Genomic DNA, 25,938 nt, shown 5'->3' on the forward strand with positions numbered 1-25,938 from the left:
TATGTCCATGTGTGCATGACATTAGACTGACAGGCAGACAAGTTATACTGATATTGATTAGGGGGGCCAACATTTGTGAAATGAGTCTGTTCGTTTGTTTTTGTAATGCCATTTGCCTTTGCCTGAATGATTTCATCGGCAATGTTGGTATTTATTGTATTTGTAATATATTACCCAGTAACCTGGATTGCTGCATGCCTGCTCTCTTTAAAGACTTTGTGTAATCTGACATTTTAGAGTGGTGTGTGATGCAAATTCCTTTTCATAGGGGTCAAAAATGCTAAACTAATTTTTAAAAATGGCCAAAAACGATCTAAGGCATCAATCTGAGGAAAACACAGTGACGAGTTGTGAAATAATGTGCATCATCATTTATTTCAGTTCAAAACCCTAGCTTCCAAAACAGGTATGTGGTTAAAGTAAATTGTTTCCTGTACAGTTAAGGTCAGCAAGGTCATGTTAGGTACAGTGCCGTTTGAAAGAGACCCATCTTAACGTGAGATGTCAGTGGTTCTGGAGAGCAGACTTTTAATGGTGTGCTCCTACAATGGTGTTACTGGTGGTCATGCTACATTCTCTCATGTTCCTTCCAATTCGCCTAAAAGAGGGTTATTTGTCCATGAGGCGCTTAGGAGGTTCTGGACTTGAGGCCATGCACACACAAGAAGTAAATTCAGTCTATGGAAGTCAGCAGGGAACATGTGACTAAAAGGAATAACTGAACATACTGTATTTTGGTAAACCACTAACCACTGCTTATCTTCCTACTGCACTCAAAAGGAAGCTGACATTTAGGATTAGTTCACGTTAAGCTACATCCTTAATGGATATTCCCAGATCTGAAATTCATCTACTAGCACAAATTGTGCATCTGTTAGCTCTGGGACCCCAGCATACATCATGTGGACTCAAGTTCATCATTGTCACAGTCTCGATAATGAAAACCCGGGGCTAGCAATTTATTCAGAACCCACCCACACTCTCCCAAATGTATTGCCCTCCCCTCTCCCTATAATCACGAGTCTTTAATGAAGCCAACATACAGAGTATTACAAAACAAAATGAGAACCGTAAAGGAAAATGATCAATGAAGTGACTCTACGCACCTCTCTGGTAAACCTGTTGGTGGTGTATTTTTGCAGCACTAAAATGCATTACCTAACTCTTGTTAAATATATGTATATATTTTGATATATATATACACAAACTCATGAGAAAAACTTAAAAGTCTTAACTTTATTATATTTTGTTTTTTAGAACCATGATAATGGTTTGAGACAAAAAGGGTAAATGCGAATAAAAATCAAATCAGGTCTCTTATTTTTCTCCATTCAAAATGTTTTTTTTTTTTTTTGTTGTTGTCATTGGTGGTCGTGACACTGAATTCAGGCGATTTGGACAGCTCTCTTAATGATGGTTAGCAGGCCAGACGTTGGTGACATGTGGACCTCAGACAGGCCGTCCGCCCTGTTTCTCTCTCATCCAGGTATGGATCCTCTCTTTCAGCTCAGGGACTGCAGAATTAAGAACAGATGTTAACAGCATTTAAGAAACTGATATTAATAATCTAACAGACAATAATTTCATTTGACATTCATTCATTCATTTTAGATGTTCTGCAATCACTTGTTGCAAATCTAAAACTACTTGATTACTTTGCCGTTCCTAGTAAGACAGACTTCTGCTCCGGCCTACCTCGAACAAAACTTTACATGTAAGTTAATGGTGAAAAGGCATTGCAGTAACATTACCTGACTCCAGCATGCTCTCTGTGAGCGGCTGCCTGTTGAAGGGATCGGTTGGGGAGTTGAGCAGATGGCGCAGGATGATGGATCGGTCCATTATGTTGCCCGACGGCAGCATCACAGGGTCGGTCATCAGTGTGTCCATCAGAGGGTCTGTTATAATAAAGTCACATGTACATTTTTACAAACACTGTTGACACTGTAAGCAAAAGACTGAGCTGACAATCCTGGAGCTTATGCTCCTGTGAGTTTTTCAGAAGCAGCACTTGCACCTTTCTTTTATCAGAGAGAAAGCCATTGTCATCGTATCCCATTTTCCTCTTTTTAACTTCAAAAGGCAAAAACAAACATCATAGCCTGCTCAACAGGCTGCTCCTTGTGTTTGGAGAAGGGCTGGTATCCAAACATTGTGCATTCATCTAGATAATCTACCCTCGAGCTTTTGCAATTGACCTTAGCTTAAGATTTAAGCAAAATAAAATAATAAAAAAGAACAAAAAAAAACCCACAACTAAATTCAGTATAACTACCATGTAAGGTAGGCGTTTTCATTTGGCATCCGGCCCAGAAGCAACCTCCAGGTGGTCCAACGTACATAAATCTGGTATACCGCTGTGAATAAATATGTTACCTATATATAGACTGTGACAGCTAACTTGTTGATTTCTGTCGTCGTTTTCATCTGTAACTGTAACAGATGTATGGTTAAACACAGTGGTCCGACCTGTCTGATGTTTCTGCTATGCTTATTTTATGTACTTTGTTGCTTTCTATCATCTTTGATTATCTCTGAGGACAGGGCCACAACAAAACATATTTTAGCCACCAAAAAAAAAAAAGTCTATCTGTGTGCTATTTTTGAATATTTGGTCCACTTTACTGTACACACCAAATGATTTAGGCCGTGGTAGACCAGCAACGCAGTGTTCTGCAAAGTAAAATTATTGATTTTATAAAAGCAATCTGGTGGCTTTTATTTAATAGCTTTAATTCCCTTTCAGAAAAGGCTGTCTGATGTCAAGGTAAAGCGGTGAAAAATATTCTAAATATAGCATACACTTAAACTGAGTTTCTTTGTGGGATGCCCTTTTAATGTGGCTAAAAACTATTTGAGTTAGTGTTTGCGCTGCACAGTTTTATTCGATGCATGTGGCACACGGATTATCTACCCAAAAGTTATTGTACATAACTTTTTAATTCGGTCTGTAGTGGTCGGAAATAGCAAACAAGTGAGCCATCTTGCTTCCTTCTCATGTCTGTTGAGTTACACATATGCAGTAAAGACTGAGCACGAAGTGCAGCGAAAGTATAGCGCCGCCGCCAATCTTTCTTTCATAAATCAACATTTTCTCATGCGACACAGTTCCATCCACGCTTCAGTTTTTTATTGGTTCTTCACTGTTGTTTCAAATGTGAAACCATAAAAACTGATATTTTTACAACATTCATTTGTATTTTGTAAAAAAAATTCTCATAAACCAAAGCTATAAATGGTTTTGTATAGGCTGCTGAAAATATCTGGTGGAGCTACCTTTCCTGGTTTTATAATTCCGCCAATTGAATTTGTGAACAGCCCCATGTCTTCATCAAACCTCTGTGACAAGTTGAACTCCAACCGCTCAAAAAATTGTGTTTTATATGACAGAAATACTGATGCACCTATCAAAACACCAGTAAAGCAAATATCCAATAAACACTCAATGAGAGCTTTTGATAAAGTGTGCCCTATTTTGAAATGTCACAGGGTTCTTACAGTAGGACTCATGCATTATAAAAATAACACCTGGCGTGGGAGAATTTAACCACAGAGAAAGACGATACTTGAGCCTCCTGTATGGCACACTCCCGTCAACTGTGGTGGGTTGGCTGGCATATCAGCGAATCAAAGGAGGTATGTGGGCCACGTTCTCTTTCTAGATTATATTAAGTCTGTGGTTACAGGATAGCCTTGCTCTAAGCTGTCTATATGACCTCTATGAGCTGCAAAAGCCCCTGCAAATGTCTGGAATTCAACAGCAACAAACGCTGTTGATGATCCTGTCTGTCTGCACTGACTGACCTGAGGTCACATCACATTTCAAGGCGAGTGAATTTTCCTGCTTGGGGCAAAAGATTCATTTAGTTCATATATGTGGGTAACCACAGAAAAGTTTATTTTTAAATTTAAACTTGAAAATTTTGTTTAAAAATGTGACCAAATGTAAGGATTTGGAATTTTGAACTAACATCTAAACACATGCAGGCTTAGGCCTCTGTTATAATGGCGACTATGCAGAAAAAAGAAAAATAAACATGTACACTAGACAGGCCTTTGGTTCTTCTGATAACATGGGACTGTCAGAAAAGCGGACAAGTTAACCTGTACTAGATATGTAGAATTAAAAGGTATATTGCTTAACCACACTGTGTACACACACACACACACACACACATATACCTTTGAACTCGTCAGGTGCGTCACTGTAGTCCATTTCAGACTGGGAGTTCTTTGCGACTATTTCCTCCACTTTCTCCGATAGCAGCTTGAATTTTTCAATGGCAATAGAGGACTTAATACCAGCCTTCCTCATCTTTGAGATCACCTCTTCAAAGAGCTCGCGGCTGTACGACCGCTGCACATAAACCAGAAAAAGGGAACTGTTATAGAGGAGCTGCAAGAGAAGAGCGTCTTTAAGATGATGTGAGTATTCACTACCTTAACTCTATTTTACTGACTTTCATAGGTTAAGACTGTGTGTGCAACAAGCAACAGATCCTGCTTGGATCCAAGTAGGTACGAAACGCTGTCTTTTTGAAACATTGTAGGATCGAAACGTCTTGAATAAACTTGTGTGGCATGGAGGAAGTGTGTAGGTGTTACCTTTTTTTCCTCATGTACTTTGTTTTTTGGTCGCCTTGCACCTACGTAATGTGCATATAACTACCCTCTTTTAACTAGAACTTTATCATCCAAATTATTTTTTTGCTAGTTTTAAGATGGATGTCTGATCAATGTCAAGCAAAAATGTAGTCATTTAAAGCAATAAATTCCTCAGTGCATGCTATATTAACCTACGGAAGCTAAGTTTGCAACTAAATAGTCACAGTTTGGAGCTCTGCAAAAAGCCCTGCTTTTTGTGTGTGTCTGTAAGAGTTGCTGGAGAGAGAGGGAAAGACAAAATGTTGATGTGAGTCTCATTCTGGTGGCTAAGAAAATGAGACAATTTATACTTGATGTTCATGATAGTCATTTTATGCATCGCATGTGGAACAAGCCACGATACATCAAGTATATTCTATTTATCGTCCACCCCTACAGGCATGGTCAAAATGATCATGCTCATAAGTTTTGACCATGCCTTTGAAGGTCTACCACAATTGCCTGTAGCCTTTTCTCATAATTCATCTGACAAACTCCTACTTGTGTTTTGTATTTAGAGTCAGCAAGTGTTTCTCACAAAACCTAGATCTTAATCTTAGAGGGAAAATATTGTATTTGTGACAAACTGTAAACCTCAGTGCCAACCTGATCATCTGCAATCGCTTTAGCAAAGCGGGCACAGTCTAGCTGCAGGTAGATGTCCGTCAGCTGGTCTAAGAGCTTCTTGGGCTCAAAGCCATACTTCTCCGGGTTCTCCACCTTCAGGTCCCGACACTTCGGCCCACAGAGCTGCTGGAGGTTAAAGTTCAACATGGCAGCTAAACGAGGCCCGAGCTCCTGTAAGAAGACGACGGCAATGCTAAGAATAAGCTTGTGGGTCTCAGGGTGCCCAAATTCAGGCTGATAATGTTGCCTTTACAATATTTCTTACTCTATAATTGAGAATACATTGCCACTCATAGAGCCTAGAACATATCAAGTTAAAAGTGTGACCACTTTTTAAAGTGTGCAGTGGGGTCAGCGACACTCACAGGCCTGAGAAAAGGCTTCTGGACTTGCTTGGTGAGGATGTGGAACATCTCAACTGTCTCTGTGGCCAGAGCCAGATAGGAGCGAGACACCCTCTCATCCTGAGTCAGCTGGGACTGGCGGCTCTGCTGCTGCTCCTGGAAGTTTGCAGGTAAATACAAACGCTATTATTGTAAGCTATTCTGCAAAGCCACCTTCACAAATGTGCACAAATATGAGTGAGGTGATTAAATGCGCCAACTCACACAATTACGGTTTGATACCATTTTGACTTTGCTGCCTAATGTTTTTATCTCTTCCTTTTGGAGATTTAGCACTGTGATTCCTAACCACTTTTTATTACTTTAATTCTGTGTTTTATTGCTGAACATTAAGCTCATTTGCATGCATTTAATACATGGTAAATAAACCCTATATTGCTCAGCACTGACCCTAGGCAGCTGCTCCCATTGCTCCTTATTCTTCATCTCTTCTTGAACTTCGTGGATACGCTTCAGGGACTCAAGGCTCTCGTCTAACAAGAAGGTGGTGTCATTAATCAGCATGTTGATGTAGCGCACAAACTGCTTGCCAGAGCTGGAGGGGAATAAACACGAAAGAAGGTGGAAGAGTATGTCAGGTTAAAATTCAATGAAGTCAAACAGCCACCGATTCAAAACTAAATTGTGTCATTTTTATGTAACACAAATTATGAAACGCTAACTCACTTGAACTCCTCCATGAAGGTGCCATGGTGGGCGAGGTTCTGCCACAGACTCTTGAAGATAGTGCTGATATGGTACCGTATAGTGAATTTATCATAGAACTCGCTGGTGGCACCGGTATGCTCAACATCTAACCAGAAGAGACACTTTTTAAGTTAAAGAGGAAAGAATCCAGACCTCACAACAACAAATAAGTATGGGTCAGCTACACAAAGACCAGAAACGACTTTCTTTCTCTTTTTCAGATTACAATTCACACTATATCCCATTTAATACAACAACATCTTACTATTACAGTGTACATAGAACTCACCAGTGTAGAACTTCATGAGGGCGGGGACCAGCTGTTTGACAGACAACGGGTGGTTCTCCATCATTTCAGAGAATCGCTGAGTACGAGGCTGTACAGCAGGGTTGGTGACAAACAGCACCTCCACTAACTTGGCGATAAGGTAGGGGTTCCTGATGTAGTTCTGGCTGCAGATGAACACGACCAAGAAGGTGACGATGTCCTGGACACACGGCTCATATAAAACCTGGGGAGAATACCTGGAGGAAGAAGGGATGAAACAAAACAGCTTTGACCTCACTTTTGACTTTAGTTTCTGTGTGTTTCTTACAATGCATCACAAAATTATAGTCTAATAACACTTTATTATAATTGAAACTTGAAACCATTTTTGGAGTGTAAGTTTGTGTAAAAAGTCTTCCTTTGTAAAATAAAGGTAAAATTCTCCATCAGGTAGCATTTTCTAAATACTGTAGATACGCAAATGTACACAGTACCATAAATAACTTTCATACCATGATGGCAAACCACTGCAATCCTAATGTTGACACTGATGTATAGCACAAAAAAATTATCAGTGTACTGATAAACACATTTTTCAAGTTTTGTAGACATTTCATATCTATGTTTTCCTCACATTACATTGCCCTTTCATCTCAATAGACATGTTACAGGGTGAAGATTTTCCGATTCCAATCTAAAAGATATCTTTATAAAACACAGTTGAACGACGGCACAAATGCACAAGACTAAATTATAAACTTACTGCACGACAAAAAGCAGAAACTCAGCCACATCTTCAATGTAGAACTCAGGCAGAGCAGCAAAGCTTTTGGGAATCTCGGGGTTCAGTGGCAGGTTAATGCTGTATGAGGAATGAAGAAAAAAAATATGGTCCACACATCTTGATTTATAATAATATCCTCTTTGTGTGATGCTACATCTGTTTCTTTACATCAGTATCACAACAGTCCGTCTGTCAGTGGCGAGGCAACTCACTTAGGGTAAGCAGGGTCCACCATGCGAAGAATGAGCTGGATGACCGTGCTGTAGAACTGCAGACATCTGCGGAGCAGGTTCTCATCCAGAAGGCCCACGTCAGCACACGCTTTGGCTCGCACCAGTTTCTGACAGGACACAGTCACAAACAATGAGGATCAAGTCGCCGTAAATATGCTCTGTCATGGAATCTTGCATGTTTCAGCATTTAAGGATAGTCCTGAGTCCTCTCATGTCCAAATACAGTAAACTGAGAGCAAAATACTTGCAGAGCCGAACTTTTATATCAGTGCTCAGGATTTTACCAATTACAGAAAAATGGTGGTTGCATCTCTGAGGACGTTACACTGACCTTGAGCTGGGTTTTGCATCGCTTCAGCATCTCTCTGTGTCGACTAGCCAAGGGAGAATCTTTCCATTGACTCTCACTGTTCTTTAGCTCCTCTACAGTCCTAGCATGGGAAAAACACCTTTAAATTACACACAGACTGAACATGCTATGAATAAAAGTGTGTACTTTTATAGTGACAATGATCAATCTGCATTGTCCCTGAATAATGAATAAATACCTGTTTAGTTCGCGGATTGCTCGCAACCTGCGGATGTAACGCCTGCAGCCAGGCAGGATGGACAAATGGTGGGTGTGCAGCGTCAAGAAGAAACACTCGGTGGGGAACTTGGGTTCTGAGAACTTGGTGGGGTCTTCATCTGTCCATTTGAACAAATAAAATAAATTGTTTCTGATATAAAAACACATATCACCATCAGTCAGAAACAGTCTGCCAGTATCATACAGTTAAATATCATATATAGCTTAATTGCCTTAAAAAAAACGTAGGCTAGTGTATCATGCCAAATTGGGTCACATGTCCACATTTTTTAATGAATTATTTAAATCGCAACATATGACATAAATTGTCTACAGTACAGCATGTGGAGCTGCTATTTTATGTCAGTGACTCCAAACACAGCAGAGGCAGAGGCAGAAGGATGATTCATCAGAGATTAATTAGATTCATAGAAAAAGAAATCAGAGATCTGGCTTGTTGATGAATCACTCTGAAAACTGATGGTATGCAAAATGGCTCCTCCAAATGTAATTAACAGATTTCTCAAAATGGTAGCAGCCTATGAACGATGGATTCAACTAACTTTTAATATAAATATCAATAATGCATTTCAAACATCAAACACAAAACGTTTAATAAAAACAAGCATTCTTCACAATCATAAATCTGTCTGGTTTGATTTATGTCAACTTACGCAGCTCATTCAGCCAGCTCTTGAGCTCCTCCATGGTGGCTTTCAGACGCGTCTCCTCCAGGCTGACAACAAGGCGACACCGTGGGTGGAAAATGTAGTAAGGGTCGACTGTCTCCAGTTTGATCTTCATGCTCAGCTGTTGCAGCACCCATAAGAAGTTGAGCATGAAGCCGTCTGTTGACACCAGCTTGTCATCAGTCTATGAGAAAAGAACAATGTCAAATTCTTGTTTAAAAGCTGAACAGAATATGACAAAAAACAGCAAAAAATATAGAAATCAAATACATTAATTTCAGTTATTTAAAGTACAGTATAGTGAGTCTGTATTACATAATTGTGGAGATATTTTGCATACTCCATTCAATTATTTAAATTTCAAACTTAATAGAAGTACACTTTTTTTATGATTTAGTGCAAAATACCAAAATATGCATGCAACATTCAAACATTCGCTCCTCATTCTGTCAATCTATGAAATCAGAGTGTGGCCTCTATGTAGCCTGAGTGATCTAGCAAGCAAGCGTAGCAATAACAATGATGACTGATTTCTCTCCTGTGCGTACTTGGTAATTCAAAACGAAACTTACTTTAATAATTCTGGAGAAGTGACAAATGCCTTTTGCAACTTACCTGCATCTGAGCTTTCTTCACATTGTAGTTGACTAGAGCTGCCATGTAATTAAGAGCTGACTCGCGCGTTTCTCCATTTAACAGGATGTTATGAAGAACTTTGAAGAGGTCACCCTGAAAAAGATGACAAATAACTTTAACACATTATTCTCCAATAAAAGGACAGCTACTGAATTAATCCATTATGAAGCCGAGACTCACTCTTGCTGACTCCAGGTAGTGCTGCAATGATTGGCTGACGACTCGTGTGTTCTCCATGGTGATTGCTGGGCCAGAGAAATACTTGTCTCCTACTTTTGTCTGAAGAAAAAGAAAAATGAGTCATTTAAGATTGTCTGTACATTAACAGCTTTTCTTGCATTATTTTTGCTGTATTATTGCATTAAGTCTGTTCTCCTTTCCAGAATACTTGTCAGCTTTTGGCAGAACTTTAAAGTATGAGAATTCATTGTATATTTGCGAAACTCTGGTGGTCTGTTGATAACTGATTAGAACAACTCACATCATCCTCAGCAAACACAGAGAGGCTGAAGAAGGCTCCCACATAGGACAATCTCTGGATCTCTCTGCCACAACCAGGGCTCAGAGGTTTGGGACACCACAGAGGCAGCGACGTTACCTGCACAAAAGAACCACGACAGACATATTAAATAGGGTTAGACAGGTTTGTGTTGTCATTCCCCAAACATTTAACACATTAAATACACTGCTACATAAAGCTACATGCGAACATCAGGGTTAATATGTCATCTTGGCTGCCTGGGTTGTAAGAGAGAAACTAATTTCCTCACTTTTGGCTTGAGTGCCTCCTCCCTGGAATGTGAAAAAAGTATCAAAAATGGGCAGGAATGGGAGGGGGGCTTAGACACACCCAGTCATTCAATTGTGCCGCCTGTCTATTCACAGCCTGCCCCCCTGCACACATACACAAAAAATAAATCTAAAATGTTGACTGTGCTCAAAACTTGAATAACTAACAGGGTGGTGTCACTTGGTAAGAGGGTGGCGACGAGGGGTTTGGCTAATGAGGAAAACATGCTTAATAGGAACTGATCAGCCAATTGCAAAATTAAAGTGCAATAGCCAGGTTTCAGCCTTTAGAGGGGAGAGCTGGACCTGAATTAAGCCACAGCACTTCTTCATAACCATAAACAATGCTTTTCAACTGAAAAAAGTAGTCTGGGGGTTAAGTTACACTTCAATTTCCCCCTAATTTCAGATCATATTCCTGCTGGAACAGGTCCACTTGTGAAGAGTTTTGTTTCGATTTTTTTTTTTTTTGTTGAGTTTTCAAGGTGGAAAGCACCCCTATTCTCTGTTACAGTCATTTCCCCAGCTGGGCTTTTCAGGAGGCAGTCTTATAGAGACATGTACTGCAACAGATAATTTCAGACAGAGAATGAATAACAATGTTCCAGGACAGACAGAATGAGAGAAATCAAGTGTTTAGCAAGATAGGTCCTCTGTAATTTGACTTACAATAAATATGCAATAATTGTGATATTTATAAAATGATAAATTAACAAGCAGCTAAACGAGATTAAGAACTTATATTTAGCAACAGCCTTTCAAATAAAAGTTCAGTCCTTTTCCACGCATAGGGGATTTTTCTTGCCCTTCGTCTGTGAGGCACAAAGATTCAGTGCCATAAAATAAGCAGAACACGTTCTTTCATGCTGATGTCAACTGGCCACCTTGGTATGATGAAGTTATAAACAACAGAGACAAAAGCCAGACTTGCACATACTTGATAGAACTAAATTGTTTGGTGACTTGAGGAATAAACAGCCTGAATAATCAGTCATGAGGACATGATGATGAACATTTCAATGCCATAATGTAGGTTTGGCCATCCAAAGGTATACTCACCAAATTGCACAATGGGTGAGTCTTTCCAAACTTGATTTCACAAAGCTCAGCTAATGCCTGTAAAAACCAAAAAACACAACTGATCCAATGCATCAAGTGACAATTTCCTCAAAACTCATACTTGGTTTACAGGTTAACCGGGTCGCATGGTATGACCACCTACATTAAGAAAAAGAAACAATTTAACTGTGAAGATATTATTTATTTGTTATGCTGCATTCACACGAAGTCGGGCGTTTCGTTGATTAGCTATTTGTGCAGGAGTGGAGGGTGGAGACGAACTAGAGAAAAACAGTCTTAACATCTCAGCAACAGAGTATTTGTCTTCAGTAAGATTGTTTATGTTGGTATAAAAGATCTGTAGGATTCCTTGTAGGATTATCATCACTGTATTATCATCATTGCCACAAAAGATACCCGTGTGCACAAACACAAACAAAACTAGTGCTCTCCTTTGTGGGACATCCGGAGCTGTCCATATACTGAGTAAACAGGTTATCGGACAGGCTAACAGGACCTCATTAAGGCCTCCTGTTCTGCATGTCCCCCTGCAATCTTTACTTAATTGAGTCTCATCTCCTGCCTGTATTCGTCAGGCCAAGATAACATCTCCTTACCATGAGGGGGAATTTAAAGTTGTCACTGTCAAAGGAACATTCTTTCACTGCAAGTGCCAGCCCATGGAGGATGGGAATGAATATCTGAAAAAAAAGACATCAAACATGTCATATATCTCTGTCATGTCAGTTTTTTAGAATTGTGTTTACAGAACTTGGGTTGCGACTGTGTAAGCTTTTCAGGATAACCATTTTAGAAAATCCCATGTATCACAGTTTCATGGTATATAATACGACTGCATTACCATGACCCTTAAAGGAATGAAAACTTAAGGGTTTTTTTTGTTTCAACAACCTGAAAATTAAAACCATTTTTGTTATGGAAGTATGTGTAAAAAGTCTGAAAAGCAGTCAAGGAGGAAAGGAGATGTGCATGCACAGGTAAGACTCTCTGTCCAGTTGCATTTTTTCTCAATACAATAAATAAGCAAATGTAAAAGGTATGATAACCGTCCATTTTCACACGACAGTATACCTTGAAACTGGTATATCACTGAAATCCCATTCTAGTAATGACAGTTTTGCCAATATCTTTTACAAGAAATTGGGAAAAGTGAGGCTAGCACAGAACCTAATGGAATACAATTAACTGTACAGGCATCGAGTGGCGGTTCTGAATCAGTTATTTCAAAAATATAACAGGGATTTGCAAATGGTAGAAAAAAACTACCAACAATGATACTGAGGAGAGATAAGAAAAGAACTTAAGGGTAACTTCTTCATTTTTCAACCTGGATCCTATTTTCCCATGTTTGTGTGTCTGAGTGACACACAGATTGTAGGGCAATATTTTCAAAATTGGTCAAGCAGGACTGCTGCAGCCAGCATCAGCGAAACAGACTGCACTCAACCAATCTACGCATGTCAAGTTAAATCAAATAATACAGTTTGTTTTTGCCACTGATAAGCTCAGATTGTTACTCTAAGTGTCTGACCACATAATGGACAGGACTTTAAAGAGACAGGCCTTTTGGTTTAAAAGTAAGATCATTTCTTTTTAACCAGAAACAGCCCCAAATGCACTATCACCAAACCAACCAGACCCCATGTAAAAAAAATATAAATTTTAATGTGCACAGAGGTAGCATGTTTTCAGATCTAACTGGGTGAATCTAGGGTTTATTTCGACACAAAAAATACTGAGTTGGTGATTGTTGGAACAGTGGAAAGACAAACCAAGATTTTTTTCTTTTTTATTTTGTTTAAGTCAACTTCATGTGAAGTGTGTTTTAACATAGGGATATAACTGTTTATGTAAAAACTGCAGAATTGCACGTCCAGCTCTCAGTATAAAGTTTTCTGACATTTCTTCATCACTGTGATGATGCTTTAGGACAACTGCCCAAAACCTGGTATCACTCCATGTACATGGACTGTGTGGCCCTTTGTTCTTGCCTTAAGAGACAAGATTTAGTTTTTTAATTAAAAAAAGACAGTACAATGAAGTTCCATCTGCCTATAGGAGTGAACAGGAGTGTTGGTTTGTCTGAAACCTGAGTACGTATCACTGTGTATCAAAAATGGTAGGACGTGCTTCCCACCTGTTTGAACACCTCTTCCTCCTGATGGGTAATGCGCACCAGCTCCTGAATAAAGCCATAAGGAAGGTTCCGACACAGCAGATAAGGTACCAGCAAAGACTGATGAAGGGGGCTCCTACACGCAGAAAACAGACAAGCATTGTGCAGAAATCAAATGAATGTTTCTGGAGTCAAGGTGACAGAGTAGTTGCTATGGAGACTGAAATAAAACAGAACAGAATGCACACAAATGTAATGGCAGATTAGAAAATAACCCAAAGATTGTCACAGCATGTGGCTGGCTTTCTTACCGCGGCTGGGTCAGGGTGCCTTGCAGGACCAGGGCAACATGGGAAATACACTGAGAGCGAATGTTGCTGAGAAGCTGGCTGACATTTGGTTGGCTACACATCTGAGAGAGGAGCAATAAAGGATAGGAGAGGAGAGAAAACGGTTAGAGGTGTGATAAAAATGTATGCTGTTGATTTCACAGAAAATCTCTCTGGACTTGAATCACGATGTTCTTTGACGAGCAAAACCCTCACTTGTTTCCAGACCATCTGGCCTGCAGCTAGTGTCTGAGGTACAGACTGTTCTTCCGTCCTCAGGACATTTTGTAACCACTTTAGACACGGTGAAAAAGCTTAAAAGAACTCTGCAGTTCTTATAATAAGAAGAATGGTTGCAAGGATTTTTTTGCCATATATATATAAATCGAATAATTAAGTAAACATAAATAAAGTAATCACTGTGAGCAAAAGCATCAGGCTTTAAGGTGTTCTGGATACTCTGTTTTCAGCAGGTTTTTTTCTACCTTTAAGAGAAGCTGACATCAGCTCATGAGAGATGATCATCATTTGCTCCAGGCTACATGCTCATGTTGAGGATACATGCAAACTTGGCTGCAAATGTTGTCAATTTCTCCCCAATTTTGGATCATATTACTGCTGTAACATGTGTGTTTAGATGCTTTTGTCTGTGATTTTTGATTTTGTAGGTCAAAAGTTAAATGATCTACTTCAAATGCTGATGAGATTAAAAACTTTCTAGAATGGAACAAGCAGAAAACAATGAACATATATAGTAAGATTGGATATTTTGGTTTGCCTTGACAAAATGCTTAAATCTGTCATTCGATTGGATATGGTAAATGGATGAGTGATGTTGGTTACTCTATCCTAATCTGTGTGATGTTAGATTCAATAAATTATTAAACGAAAAAAAGAGGAAGAAGAAAATAGATTATTTAAAAAAGAAGGAGAGAAAGAAAGATTGCTTAAAGACATTTTTAATACAAATTATGGCTTTATTTATAGATGAATGAATTTAATGCTTTCTCAGACTTGTTAAGGATCTGAAGGTAAAGTGTGTTCTAGTAGAAACACAAAATTACAAGTATAAACCTAAATAATTAGTATGTTGGATACGCTTTCATGCTTTGAGCTCATCTCTAACTCTTACCTTGGGAGCTTTCCTCTCCTCCATGCCAACACTGTCAAAACGCTCAATGAGGTAGTTCAGCATCTCTGTCTCTTTGCATGCTTCAATGGTAAAGCGGTCGCTGGCTGAATCGCAGGACATTCCCCCTCCACATGCACCAAGACTGTACACCAAAAGGTAAAACACAAAAATAGGGACACAGATGGGCTCATTAGATAACAGAAAACATTGCAGCACAGACAAATGTACGGTTAGCATCAAAAACAATCTTGTACGTATGGTTAATAAACTCAAACCCACTCTCAAGGATCCTGAAAGAAACAAACTATGAAGCATTAATGCCAGCATTTCAGCATCTCAGTAGCGGGCTCTTGAAAGAGAAACTTATGATATTAAACATTCAAGAGCTGTTTCTGTTAAGTCTTTGCTTCTGATTTTAAGATTCAGCTTGCCACATTTAATTGTCAAGGTGACAAGATTTAAACTGCTGTTAGTGGTCAGCTGTAACTGTAAAACCAGCATGCGAGTTGTTTCAAAGCATGAAAAACCTCAGGAGGTAACACAGTTAACTTGTTATTTGTCCATTAGACACAGGCAAAGCAGGGACCTCCTCTGCCGGGGGTTACGATTGCTCTCGAAGCTAAAAATGAAATCAACACATTATAATGTTAAATAACAATGTAATTTAATTCACAACAGTTTCTCCTGGACAGGGATGCAATGCAAGTTGAACTAAACCTATACACTTAAAAACTAGATAGCAAAATAAACGCACATAGGAGGGAATCAGACTCCCCTTTCTCACCAATGATGCTGCCCACGCATTCAATAAATAAAACACACAGATTATGTCTACCTTACATACAATGATCTCATGCTAACTGGATTAAATTACATTGAAATTTTACCTTCAAGTTTACATGTTCTGAGGATTATTTATCTGGGATGTGCAGGATTTTCTTGTTCATAAAAATATACTGCTCATATTCATTGAAATTAAAAAAAAACAAAGTGAGCCTACTTCACCCGTTAAATGGGTAAAACTAGGCCGATAAATAACTTCAAATAAATCCAGATGAAATAGCATTTCATGTATCGAGTATCTAGCTTCAGTATCGTAAATTATTTCCAACTGAAACAGGAAAGGCAGGTGGGATATAACATTGGGAGGAAGTTGATTTGATTACTGAAAAGTGGGGGTCTCATAATAACACGTTTCAGACGAGGTAATACATTGCCCACAAGAAAGTTGTATTGGTTAGGGAGCGAGAGACGAAGCACACCACGGGCTCCGTGTAGCTGCGGAAGACGTCTGCTGTAAAATGCCTTGCTTATAATGTGGAGCTGACACAGTTACCACTTTCCTAAAAGCCAATAAGTTCTAGCCCGCAAGTCATTAACCATGATATTTTGGGGAACAAAGACAAACAGACATAATTCAGTTCAACAGAATTCACTTCAAACAACGTTATTAATCCCACTAGGGGCAGTTAGTTAGGGGCAGCATGTTTACTACCTAACTAACTTGATTTTAGCTGTGTTTCTAAAGATTGCAGATTGATGGGAGTGTATCGATGAGTATTATTAGTCGGTACTATTGTGCATCAGCAGACCACATAATTTTTGGTTTTAAAGGAAGAAAATGTGATTTAAGATGAATTAACCACATCGGTTTGTTTTCTGAATCACTCTACTCAGGTGTGTTTGTGCGCCGTTAGTGGCAAGCCTCATGGGCCCACTGGAACATGCAGTGGGCACATAACTGAGCAAGCACACACAAACACACACACCGTGCAGCGGTGTACCTGGACCCAAACTGAACCCGTGCAAAATCCTCCTCCTCCTCAGAATCTTCATCACTGCTGTCCTGAGACATGTCAGAGAGGGCATAGAACAGGAACGACAAGGGGCTAACATGACGAGGAAAAGACACGAGGAGAAAGGTTGGAAGAAAAGAGGATGTTGTGCGAAGACGAGGAGACAGAAGGGAAGTGAAAAAGCACAAAGACAAATGTGGAATGGTAACAAGTCACAACAAAAGAGGACAAGGAAGAGGAAAGGATGCTGGAGGGTTGCATGCTTGCTTGAAGACTACTTTTCGTGCTGCTTTTTAAATATTCATTAATGCCATTTTGTCTGCAGCTTTTACACACTGTCAGAACATTTTTTAACCGATAGCTGAACTGACTGTCACATTCACTCACACAACTTGTCTTGAGCAAGCCAATGCAAGGAGGCGTGAGCCACGTCTTATTTGCTCGAGAATCTCACAGCAATGCGAGACCTATAAAACATGTTTGTTAAACTATTTCTAATATAAGCTGGTTGCAGAAGGGTTAGATCTTTTTAAATGAAAGCATCAAGCACTACTAAATTAACACTAACTAAAACTAAAATGCCTGTTAATTGTCAGAACACCTCGTATATTAGCATTTTAGATATTTCTTAAGTAATGTGATTGAAACTCATTTGAAATATAAGGAGTCTAAATGTTAATTTGTGTGTTTTATTAATTACCTCAATCTTAAGCACAATTTGGGTACTTGTAACAGATACACGTCATTTATTTATTTTTTCTCCATTTTTTAAGAGACTTAAGATTTTAAACATAAAAATGCTAAAATATTAGGTTGTTCACTGACTTTTAGAATATCAGTCCAAATATTAGCCAGCTGAGATCATTATAAACTTGTGTAGATGAGAACTGGCTAAATTAGAAGCTAAGTAAACAACAAAAAGGGATCTGGCCAAAGACTTTCAGCTCACACTCAACCCAAAAATCTGGTGGTTCACAAAACGTTAAGGTTTTAGTATGTTTGCTTGCGTGTGCACCACACGCTGACATGCAAATGGCAGATGAGATACCTAGACGGTGGGATCCTGGAGGCAAAGGCGGCCTGTCGGGTATTCGATCTGGGAGAAGGGGGCACCAGGGGAGGGGGTGTGGAGGAGGCTTGGTTGCGAGCCCGAGGTGACCTCAAGGAGAGGGACTGGGGGCTGGGTGGTGGCACGGGAACTGGGGTGTTGGGAGGAACAGAGGGCCCTGCAGGGCTAGGAGAGGGTCCAAAGAAACTAAATCCTCTTTGACCCGGGCTTGAGGGGGAAGGAGCCCCCCAGGGAGAGGTGATGGAGTAAGGCCGATAGCGCTGGGAGATGGGCATGGGGGCAGATGGAGGGTTGAGACCGTGTCTCAGAGCAGCAGCTGTAGCAGGTGGGGTAGGGGGCACGGTGAATTGCGGGGTCGAGGGTGTGGAAGGTACAGACGCTGTATTAGAAGTGGGGAGAGATGGGGAGGTCCTCTTGGCTGCATCAAAAGCCACCGTTTGAGGACTACCACACCCATACAGACTGTGGACAACATTGAGACGATGATTGGCAAAACTCATCAAACCTCCAAGTCTTAAAAACAAGAAATGATAAAAGCAGAATCTACAAAAAAACAAATCACACATGGCAGCTCCAAATCAATTAAGTATCAATGAGCACACATTTGAGGAAGGGTGTAAGCGACCAATTCAGATCCTTGATCTGTCCCTGGGAGTTAAACTAGCCACGTTTACAATGCCTGTTCAAGGCAGGAATATGACGTCATTATGCTGCCTCTTCGTTCTGTCTATAATGTCTGGTCGCTGAAGGGGGGGGGGCAGAGTGGTCTTGCCTCTGAGCCAGAACTGGAGGTAGTAACATCGTTGTAACAACACCAGTGTAAAACATAAAGCCGGGAAGAAGTCACCATGGGCTGCACGGGTGTGACATTTTGACGACGTGTTTTTGTGTACGACCCACCCCGAGAGATTTAAAAGGCAGCTGTAGCAATTAGCGGCTAATATAAAAAAAAGAACAACGGGCGTAAATGTCTGCAAATAATGAGAACAATGACATTCAGGAGCTCCTTATCCTCTGAGCAGAAGGCAAGATCAGCCGTCATGTAACAGACGGTAAATGATTGTGATCAACATGTTATGCCTTTGTTATGTTTATATTCTCTGCCGCACGAGAGGTCGATGCTGTTGCGTTACATGTAACGCCTGTCATGCCTCTTTTACGGGATGCCGCAATGCATATGTATCATCACACACGCTCAACATGTATGTCTAACAACACACTGGTTTTGTGTAAAAATGCAGACAGATAAAGAGGGGACTTTGTTGTGGCCGTATAGCGCAATGTCTGTGTAAACGCGGCTACTGTCAGAGCTCATTACACTGATTCGAGGAACTTGCCTGGACAGAGAGCTGGCTCCAAATGACCCAGCACTGGGGCACATGGGGCTGCCACCTTGGCTGGAGGGCTGCAGCAGCGTCAGACGGTGGTCTGGGGATTTGGCTGCTGCAATTGGCTGAGAGGTGGCGGTCAAGCTAGCAAAAGGGTTGTGAACACGTGACTGAGTGGACATCATTAAGACTTCCATCAGGATCTGACCGATCAGGTCTTTGAAGTCAGAGTATACTACAAGAGAGAGAAAAAAAAATAACAGTCAAGTTATCAAACGCAGTAAGTAAACAAAACTTTGCCATTTCAGAGTCACTCAGCCTATGAAGGTGACAGAGTTACGACGTTGCTCAGTGACCGACCATCTTTAGGGTTCTGGTGGAACTCTGCAGCCAGTGAAGGGAGAAAGATGACATCTCTATCCTGCTCCTTCCACGATACGCGGAGGATCTTACAAATGAGCTGCAGGGCCTGTTCTTCTGAGACATCTGAGTTTGCAGAGGGTTCCTGAGGAGCAGAAATAAAGATGCAACAGTCACAGTTTGATAACAGTCTAGAACCACTTAAAGACCAAGTGCCAAATGGACAAGCATTAATTTGATTCTTATGATACTCTCTGTATCTTATGATCATTTTGGTCTATCAACAGACAACTGGTACATAACAATGAACCGAAATTAATGAAAATTAAACCAAGAAAACATAGCATCCCTAATCACCTTCTGTAAACACCCAAAGACTCCTCTAATGTTTCTTCATTTTAAGACTCACTTGATCTCAAGATCGGCATGATCAAAGTCAAGCAGGCCAAGTAATTAAGGATGAAAGACATTCTCTTTTGAGTAATATTCACTGCTGCTGTTTACCTTTTCAGTCAAGTTCCTCTTCTCCCTGCGATCGCTGTCTTCCACCTCCATGTTCTCTATCCCTGAGTCCACATCCACCTGGGACATGCTGCAATAAAACCGAGGCACAGTACTCAGTAAAACCCTTTTTTGAACACAGGAATTTTCTCCACGGACAAGGCACCTTTTGAGGAGCTCACTGCATTTCCACCACAGGTATCAGGACATTTTAACCCCAAAAAGAGTCCCTGATCGGGGAGTCATACTTTCTGAGAGTGCAGGAAATTTTAGGGTGAGGTTTGCAAGGAGGCTGTCGCCGATTGGTCAAACATAAACAGCGCTACTGCTTTGAACTCATGTATCTCTTAATTCATAAAAGAAAGAAATACTGAAGTATAAATAAAGGGTCATTTTAGGACAAGGAGAGAATATTTTTCTTTAATGATAACATTACAAGTAAAATAAGGCCTTACTGACAGTTTCCCAATAAACTTCTGAAAAGACAGATAGCCCTTTTTTTCTCTCTTTTTTGTTCTGTAGTAACTGTATGTTAAGTTATGTGTTTTATGACTGTATATTGTCTGGAAAAAAGACAGAGCGAGAGAGAGAGACAGCCTTGTGATGCTGTGAGAAAATTTGGTGAATAAGAGAAATCCAATGTTATTTTCTTTTCTTTTTTTTCAAAGCAGTTACAGTCTAGAGCACAAATAAATCCAACACTTAACAGTTGATTTACTATGGAGACAGATACTCTTGGATTCATCCTCCTCCTTTGCATTTCATTCATGATATACAATTTGCAGTCATACTATGCAGCAGTAGGTGAAATGTTGCAGTCAAACCAACCTAAGTGCATTTTTTTTTTTTTAATATATTTTTTAGATGAAGCAGGCAGGCACACTGAATTGCAGGCAGCAGAGTGTTCACCTCTGTGACCACCAGCCGCCCTCATCCTGTCATGTTGCTTTTTCAAATGTCAGCGCACTAATTTGCCTAATCTTCACATGTCTTCTCACTGTGGTGGAAACGCAGATAACAATGGGCCAAAGGAATCTTTTAGCTCTTGAAAGGTTTTCCCTGGGACTAAAAGTTCCAGGAACTTTGGGTCAAAACACGACTTTTATTCTCTTCATCCTTAAGCAGACCATGCTAACAATCAAACCTCGATATGACGTGTCACATTTGTCACGTCTCTTTTACTACAGACTTCATAACCAGATCCCACAAAAGCAAAACATGCAGCCATGATATGAAACACTATATATTTTTTTATTAATGTTTGCTAAAAAAAAACAACAAAAGAAGAATATAACTTTTTAAAGTAACATCAAAGGAAAAAATGTCTCTTCAATGTTGTTACATCTTTATATAAAAACAATCATAGCATTTCTGTAAGCATTTTGAGAATAAGAGTTCCAGTTTACTTTTTCGGTGTTAATCGTAAAAACTTGTTGCAGATGGAATATACTATAACTGTAAATCAGGCAGAGCACAGCAACCTTTCAAGCCCACAGGAGAGGAGTTTTTGATCATCAAAACATTGATTTTTGAACGAGTGTAATTTTAAAATTTGTATTTTCATGGGATTTCTAAAGCTTTTCAATTGGGCAGCACAAAATGCAACTGAAAGCACTCTTACCTCTTTTCACAGGAGGCAGTGTCAATGTCCATGCTCTGCGATCGGGACAGACTCTGGGACTGCGTCTCAAGGCTGTTTGAGGGGGAGCTGGAGAGGGAGCTCACACCCTCGCTGCTCTGACTACCATATGCCACCCCTGCAAAAGAAAAACACCACAACTGAGTACCTTTGGAGGTTTTGTTTCTTTGCCTTTCTCTTTCTCTGAAAGACTAAACTGATCATATCTCTGCAATCAAAGCCCACACACTTTGGAGAGACCTACCAGAGAAAAAAGGTTCTCAAACACAGTTTCATCATCAAGTTCTCCTCTAAAAACCTATTTTGAGGCTAATTTATAGTTTTGTACTTGCAGCCAGTGCAGCCCTTGACTTAAGTCTTTCATGTGTTTTCTTTTTTAATATCTTATATTCATAATGCTATGATGTAGTTTTTATGCAATATGAGATTGCACTTTAGTAGTCTTTGTTAACAAACTTTAAGCAGCCACCTTTTGTTTATGTCAGGAGGATTGTTTGTTGAAGAACAAATTGTTTAGCCACACTATATTAGCAAAGGCTCAGAATCCTGTTTTTAAGATCAACATGGTGTGCCATACCTTTATAAGCCCTGATTAAAGCAAACAGGTAGAGAGAAAGCTGATTAACACCCAGGATCTTACTGTGGGTGAAGGGCTGGGATCAACAAGTCACTACTGATTGCACTGTGTCAAGGATAACATTCATAACATGTGCATTAACATGCAATGAGGGTTTGCCAAACTTCCAAGATGCAAATTACAAACTTCACCAATTATGGAAAGTACTACTGATGCTATACACCCTAAAACCCAGCATTTTACAGCAACAACACCACATCTGTGCATACCAGCAAACAATGACAGGAAATTGTTGCTCAACCCATAGATGGCTCACTAGTGTATTTTCTAGAGCAATGCATAAAAGCAACAATTCTCAGTCTGTACAGCAGACCTACACTTTGTGTCGCACAGGGACACCGGCGATCACAACAAGCTGCTGCAGTTTGTGTTAATGTCATTCAGGGTTCTTGCTGTTCAAATATCAAGGTCCAAATATAAAGCTCCTTTTCAGCGTCGCAAACAACCAAGTTGTTTATCTTCCAAGCCTCCGAGATAATATGCCTCAGGATGAGTAGGATGATACGGTTTGACGACAAATCACAAAAGAGGCTGACGACAATAACTCTATGGCGACGACCGGAGAAAGCTGATTGTATCCTGGCCTGCTGTTAAATCTTAAACTGCAAGAATGACTGACAGTGTAGCCTGCAATGACAGAAACTCTGAAAAAACGGCTAAATACTTCTCAAAAGCTGTATATCTTTTTCAGTTCTTACCGGAGGTGCCCATAGGGGATGTGGCAGGGGTACCACTGTGGACATTGAGCCCCAATGATTGAGAGGCAGCTGGTGGCTGGGGTGCGGCACCTGAGGGTCCAGGGAGGGGTCCAGGGGGTGTCTCTCTCTGTGGGGATGTCAGGGGTGTGCTGAGAGGGGTGCAGGGCTGTGACGTCTGTCCCCCTGCCAGTCGCGCCAGCCGCCTTCTGCGGATCTTGAATGAATATACCAGCAAATTAAAACATTCACTAGAAGTACTATAGAAGCTCAGAAAAAAAGGTTAACTAGACAGCAAGTCATCGGCTAAGTTAGCCTTCTGCACAAGCTGTATTTGCATTGGTATCTGTTCATAAATGTATCTTCAATCTGTATTTCATATTATTCATGGCACAGTATTCATTGTTCCTGCACTGGTCTTGCAATTTAATTTATTCACTTTACATTACACAGGGTTCCTGCAGCTTAAGGCAGGGCAAATGTAATACTTTACTTAGACTTTTTATGCCACTCAGAGTCGAGTTTAACAACTGAAAGACATTTTTTAAGCGCAAATTGTTATTTTCACATAAAATATGATTAATTTTTTTTGTCCCATAAAAAAAAAGTCAGATCATCTCCATCAAACGATGAAAAAACAGCCCTTTTTAGAGTGGACACATGGAGGACAATAAACATATTATTATAACTGTATGTATTTGGTTTACCAACAGAAGTGGGAAATATCTGGCATTTATGGACAGTTTTCTGGGTAACTTGTGTTTCTTACTCTACATGTGAGATTTCACTGCTTGGATTCCCATCATGACAGGTGTAAGTAAAGGAACCTATTAAATTATTTAACGAAAAATTAGACCTTACCAATTATTTTGAGATTTTACAAAATAACTTAAGATAAAAACGATTAATAATATCCAACTTCTTATGTCAGAGCATTTTTAAGCCTTTTGAAAAATTAATTTAATTCAATTTATTAGCATTTAAGGCCTTATCTTTAGATTATGGAAATTCTGTGTCCTTTTTAATGATTTGCTGGAATCCTGATTGCAATACCTGCACTGTAAACCTGCGTTTGCACAACATCATGGGCAAATTTACTGTAGCAACAACTCTCTGTAGCAACCCTGGGACTCAGCCATCATTTCGCTGCTGCATGATTTTATTCCTATGTTTTAGTCTCATGTTTATATTTCATATCCCTTTGTATATCTGTTTTTGTAGGTGTCATGTAATGAACTACTAGGTGCCTAAATCTCTCTCCAGATTAATAAAATATCTATCTGTACAGCCCACATAATTTGAACGTATATTTTAGCAGGACCATTGAAATGTATATGAACCATTGACATATTTTTATCTGAATAAATGAATGGATCAGCTTGGATAAGATGTGAAATGTGAGGCGTTTATTAAATTCATTTTTTCTTTCTAACCCCACACATAAAGACAATGACTGTAGCAGTGACCGGATTTCATTCATATGTTGCGTTAACATGATCAAGGTAGACTTTGTTAAAAAGAGTCAGTGTAATCTACATTATGAACAAAGTCAAACGTGAGTACTAATGTACTAATGGTGCTCAGTCGTCCAACAGAGGACCATTACTACAGTAATCAACAGTACATTAGTTGATCGAGTAGAAAAATACCGGCACAAGGTGCTAAAGAAAGAAATCTGTATAAATGTTGTGTGTGGTTCGAGGGGAACAGTTCAGTGTCCACAAAGTCGGCCCACAGTTGATTGCACAATGGTGGCCCGGTGTGTTTTTTATGCTGAGTCGTCTCGCAGGCTAATTTTTGGCTGTTAGCAAAACAACGTTAGCAACTGTCAGCTAGCTTTCCGCAGAGAAACATACCAAATCAATCAATGTAGTGTTATCTTGAAAAACAGCACACGTAGCAAACACCTGCCACGTGAAAACAACACAGTGAATTTATATGAATTTAGTTGTTTTGTGTGAGGAAAAATGTAACCCGTAAACCAGCTTGTGAACAGTTACGTTAGCTCGTTAGCATTTTGCTCCGGCTAAATTAAATTAACGTTCTGGCAATGGTGACTGAAATATACACGTCAAACTTTTTATTGACCGACTCTCCTAAATAAACATCTTCTGGGTCGCATCGTGTAACAAGCACTTGTGTATGTTGGTGTTTACCTCGCGTTAAACGTGTGATTTTGTCGCGGATACATTTCTTTAGTTTGGACTGTGCTAGCCTCAGTGAGCTTTAGTAGCAGGTCAGCTAGTGGCGAACAATTTGACTGACATGATGTCAAACGGAAAAAAAATAAGTAAGTATAAATTGTAACGTTAACAAAGTAATGCTACATTAATTTTCGGCATAATTTTGAGCTTTTTTTTCCATTGCCACCTTACCTCATCTGCGCTCAACTCCTCCATCGCAGCTAGGTTAGCTAGCTAGCTATTTCACTTTCGACTGCTTCAATGTGTGCCAGCCAGAGCCAGCTAGCCAGCCTGTATTAGACCGAAATATGCATAGTCCAACTCGTTCAACAAATAAGTGTCAGTCCTGATTGTCTACAAGATAAAAACTAGGACACCAGGATGCGGAGGGTGGCGAGATACAGCTCCTCCAAAAAGTCTGTCGTTTGCTAGTGTTCTACCAAGAATGAAACAAAAAGAAAAGTAGCTAGCTATTATACGTCAAAATACAACAGCGGCCATTTTGGTTCTACACGGTGTCACGTGACTAAAGAGACTTGGGGGTGGAGGTGTGAGGCTGCACTGTGTCGCACAGAGAAATGTATTTTTTCACCTGTTATGTATGTGCATGTTCTTGTCTCAGTCTAATGGTTTTCAGTACTGTAATGTATTTGCTACAAGTGAACTGTGCTAGTGCCTTAAATTAATCAGATCCATGCTAACAACAGTTTCCCCCTCTCGCTTAACCCTTTTGAGACATAAGCA

The 25,938-nt window shown here is 39.9% G+C and overlaps 1 protein-coding gene across 2 annotated transcripts; it reads right to left on the bottom strand.

The window, feature by feature from the left end:
- Positions 1 to 356: 356 nt before the first annotated feature.
- On the bottom strand, positions 357 to 25,687 carry ube4b (ubiquitination factor E4B, UFD2 homolog (S. cerevisiae)). Of its 2 annotated transcripts, XM_042491448.1 has the most exons (29): positions 25,387 to 25,687; positions 23,015 to 23,228; positions 21,662 to 21,797; positions 20,044 to 20,131; positions 19,540 to 19,684; positions 19,189 to 19,414; positions 17,831 to 18,313; positions 16,771 to 16,875; positions 14,987 to 15,128; positions 13,837 to 13,937; positions 13,547 to 13,661; positions 12,006 to 12,089; positions 11,389 to 11,445; positions 10,022 to 10,138; positions 9,721 to 9,819; positions 9,520 to 9,633; positions 8,890 to 9,088; positions 8,196 to 8,334; positions 7,979 to 8,078; positions 7,627 to 7,754; positions 7,394 to 7,492; positions 6,652 to 6,887; positions 6,342 to 6,468; positions 6,066 to 6,210; positions 5,637 to 5,771; positions 5,251 to 5,442; positions 4,183 to 4,357; positions 1,752 to 1,898; positions 357 to 1,514 (listed from the first exon to the last, which is right to left on the bottom strand). In XM_042491448.1, the coding sequence occupies exons 1-29, from the start codon at positions 25,408 to 25,410 to the stop codon at positions 1,450 to 1,452; spliced, it is 4,137 nt and encodes a 1,378-aa protein (XP_042347382.1). In that variant the 5' UTR covers positions 25,411 to 25,687; the 3' UTR covers positions 357 to 1,449. The 2 variants fall into 2 exon arrangements, with proteins under 2 accessions (XP_042347382.1, XP_042347383.1); XM_042491449.1 differs by lacking the exons at positions 16,771 to 16,875; positions 17,831 to 18,313.
- Positions 25,688 to 25,938: the final 251 nt, after the last annotated feature.

The sequence above is a fragment of the Plectropomus leopardus genome, chromosome 8 (genome assembly GCF_008729295.1).
Source record: "Plectropomus leopardus isolate mb chromosome 8, YSFRI_Pleo_2.0, whole genome shotgun sequence".
NCBI classification, from domain to species: Eukaryota; Metazoa; Chordata; class Actinopteri; order Perciformes; family Serranidae; genus Plectropomus; species Plectropomus leopardus.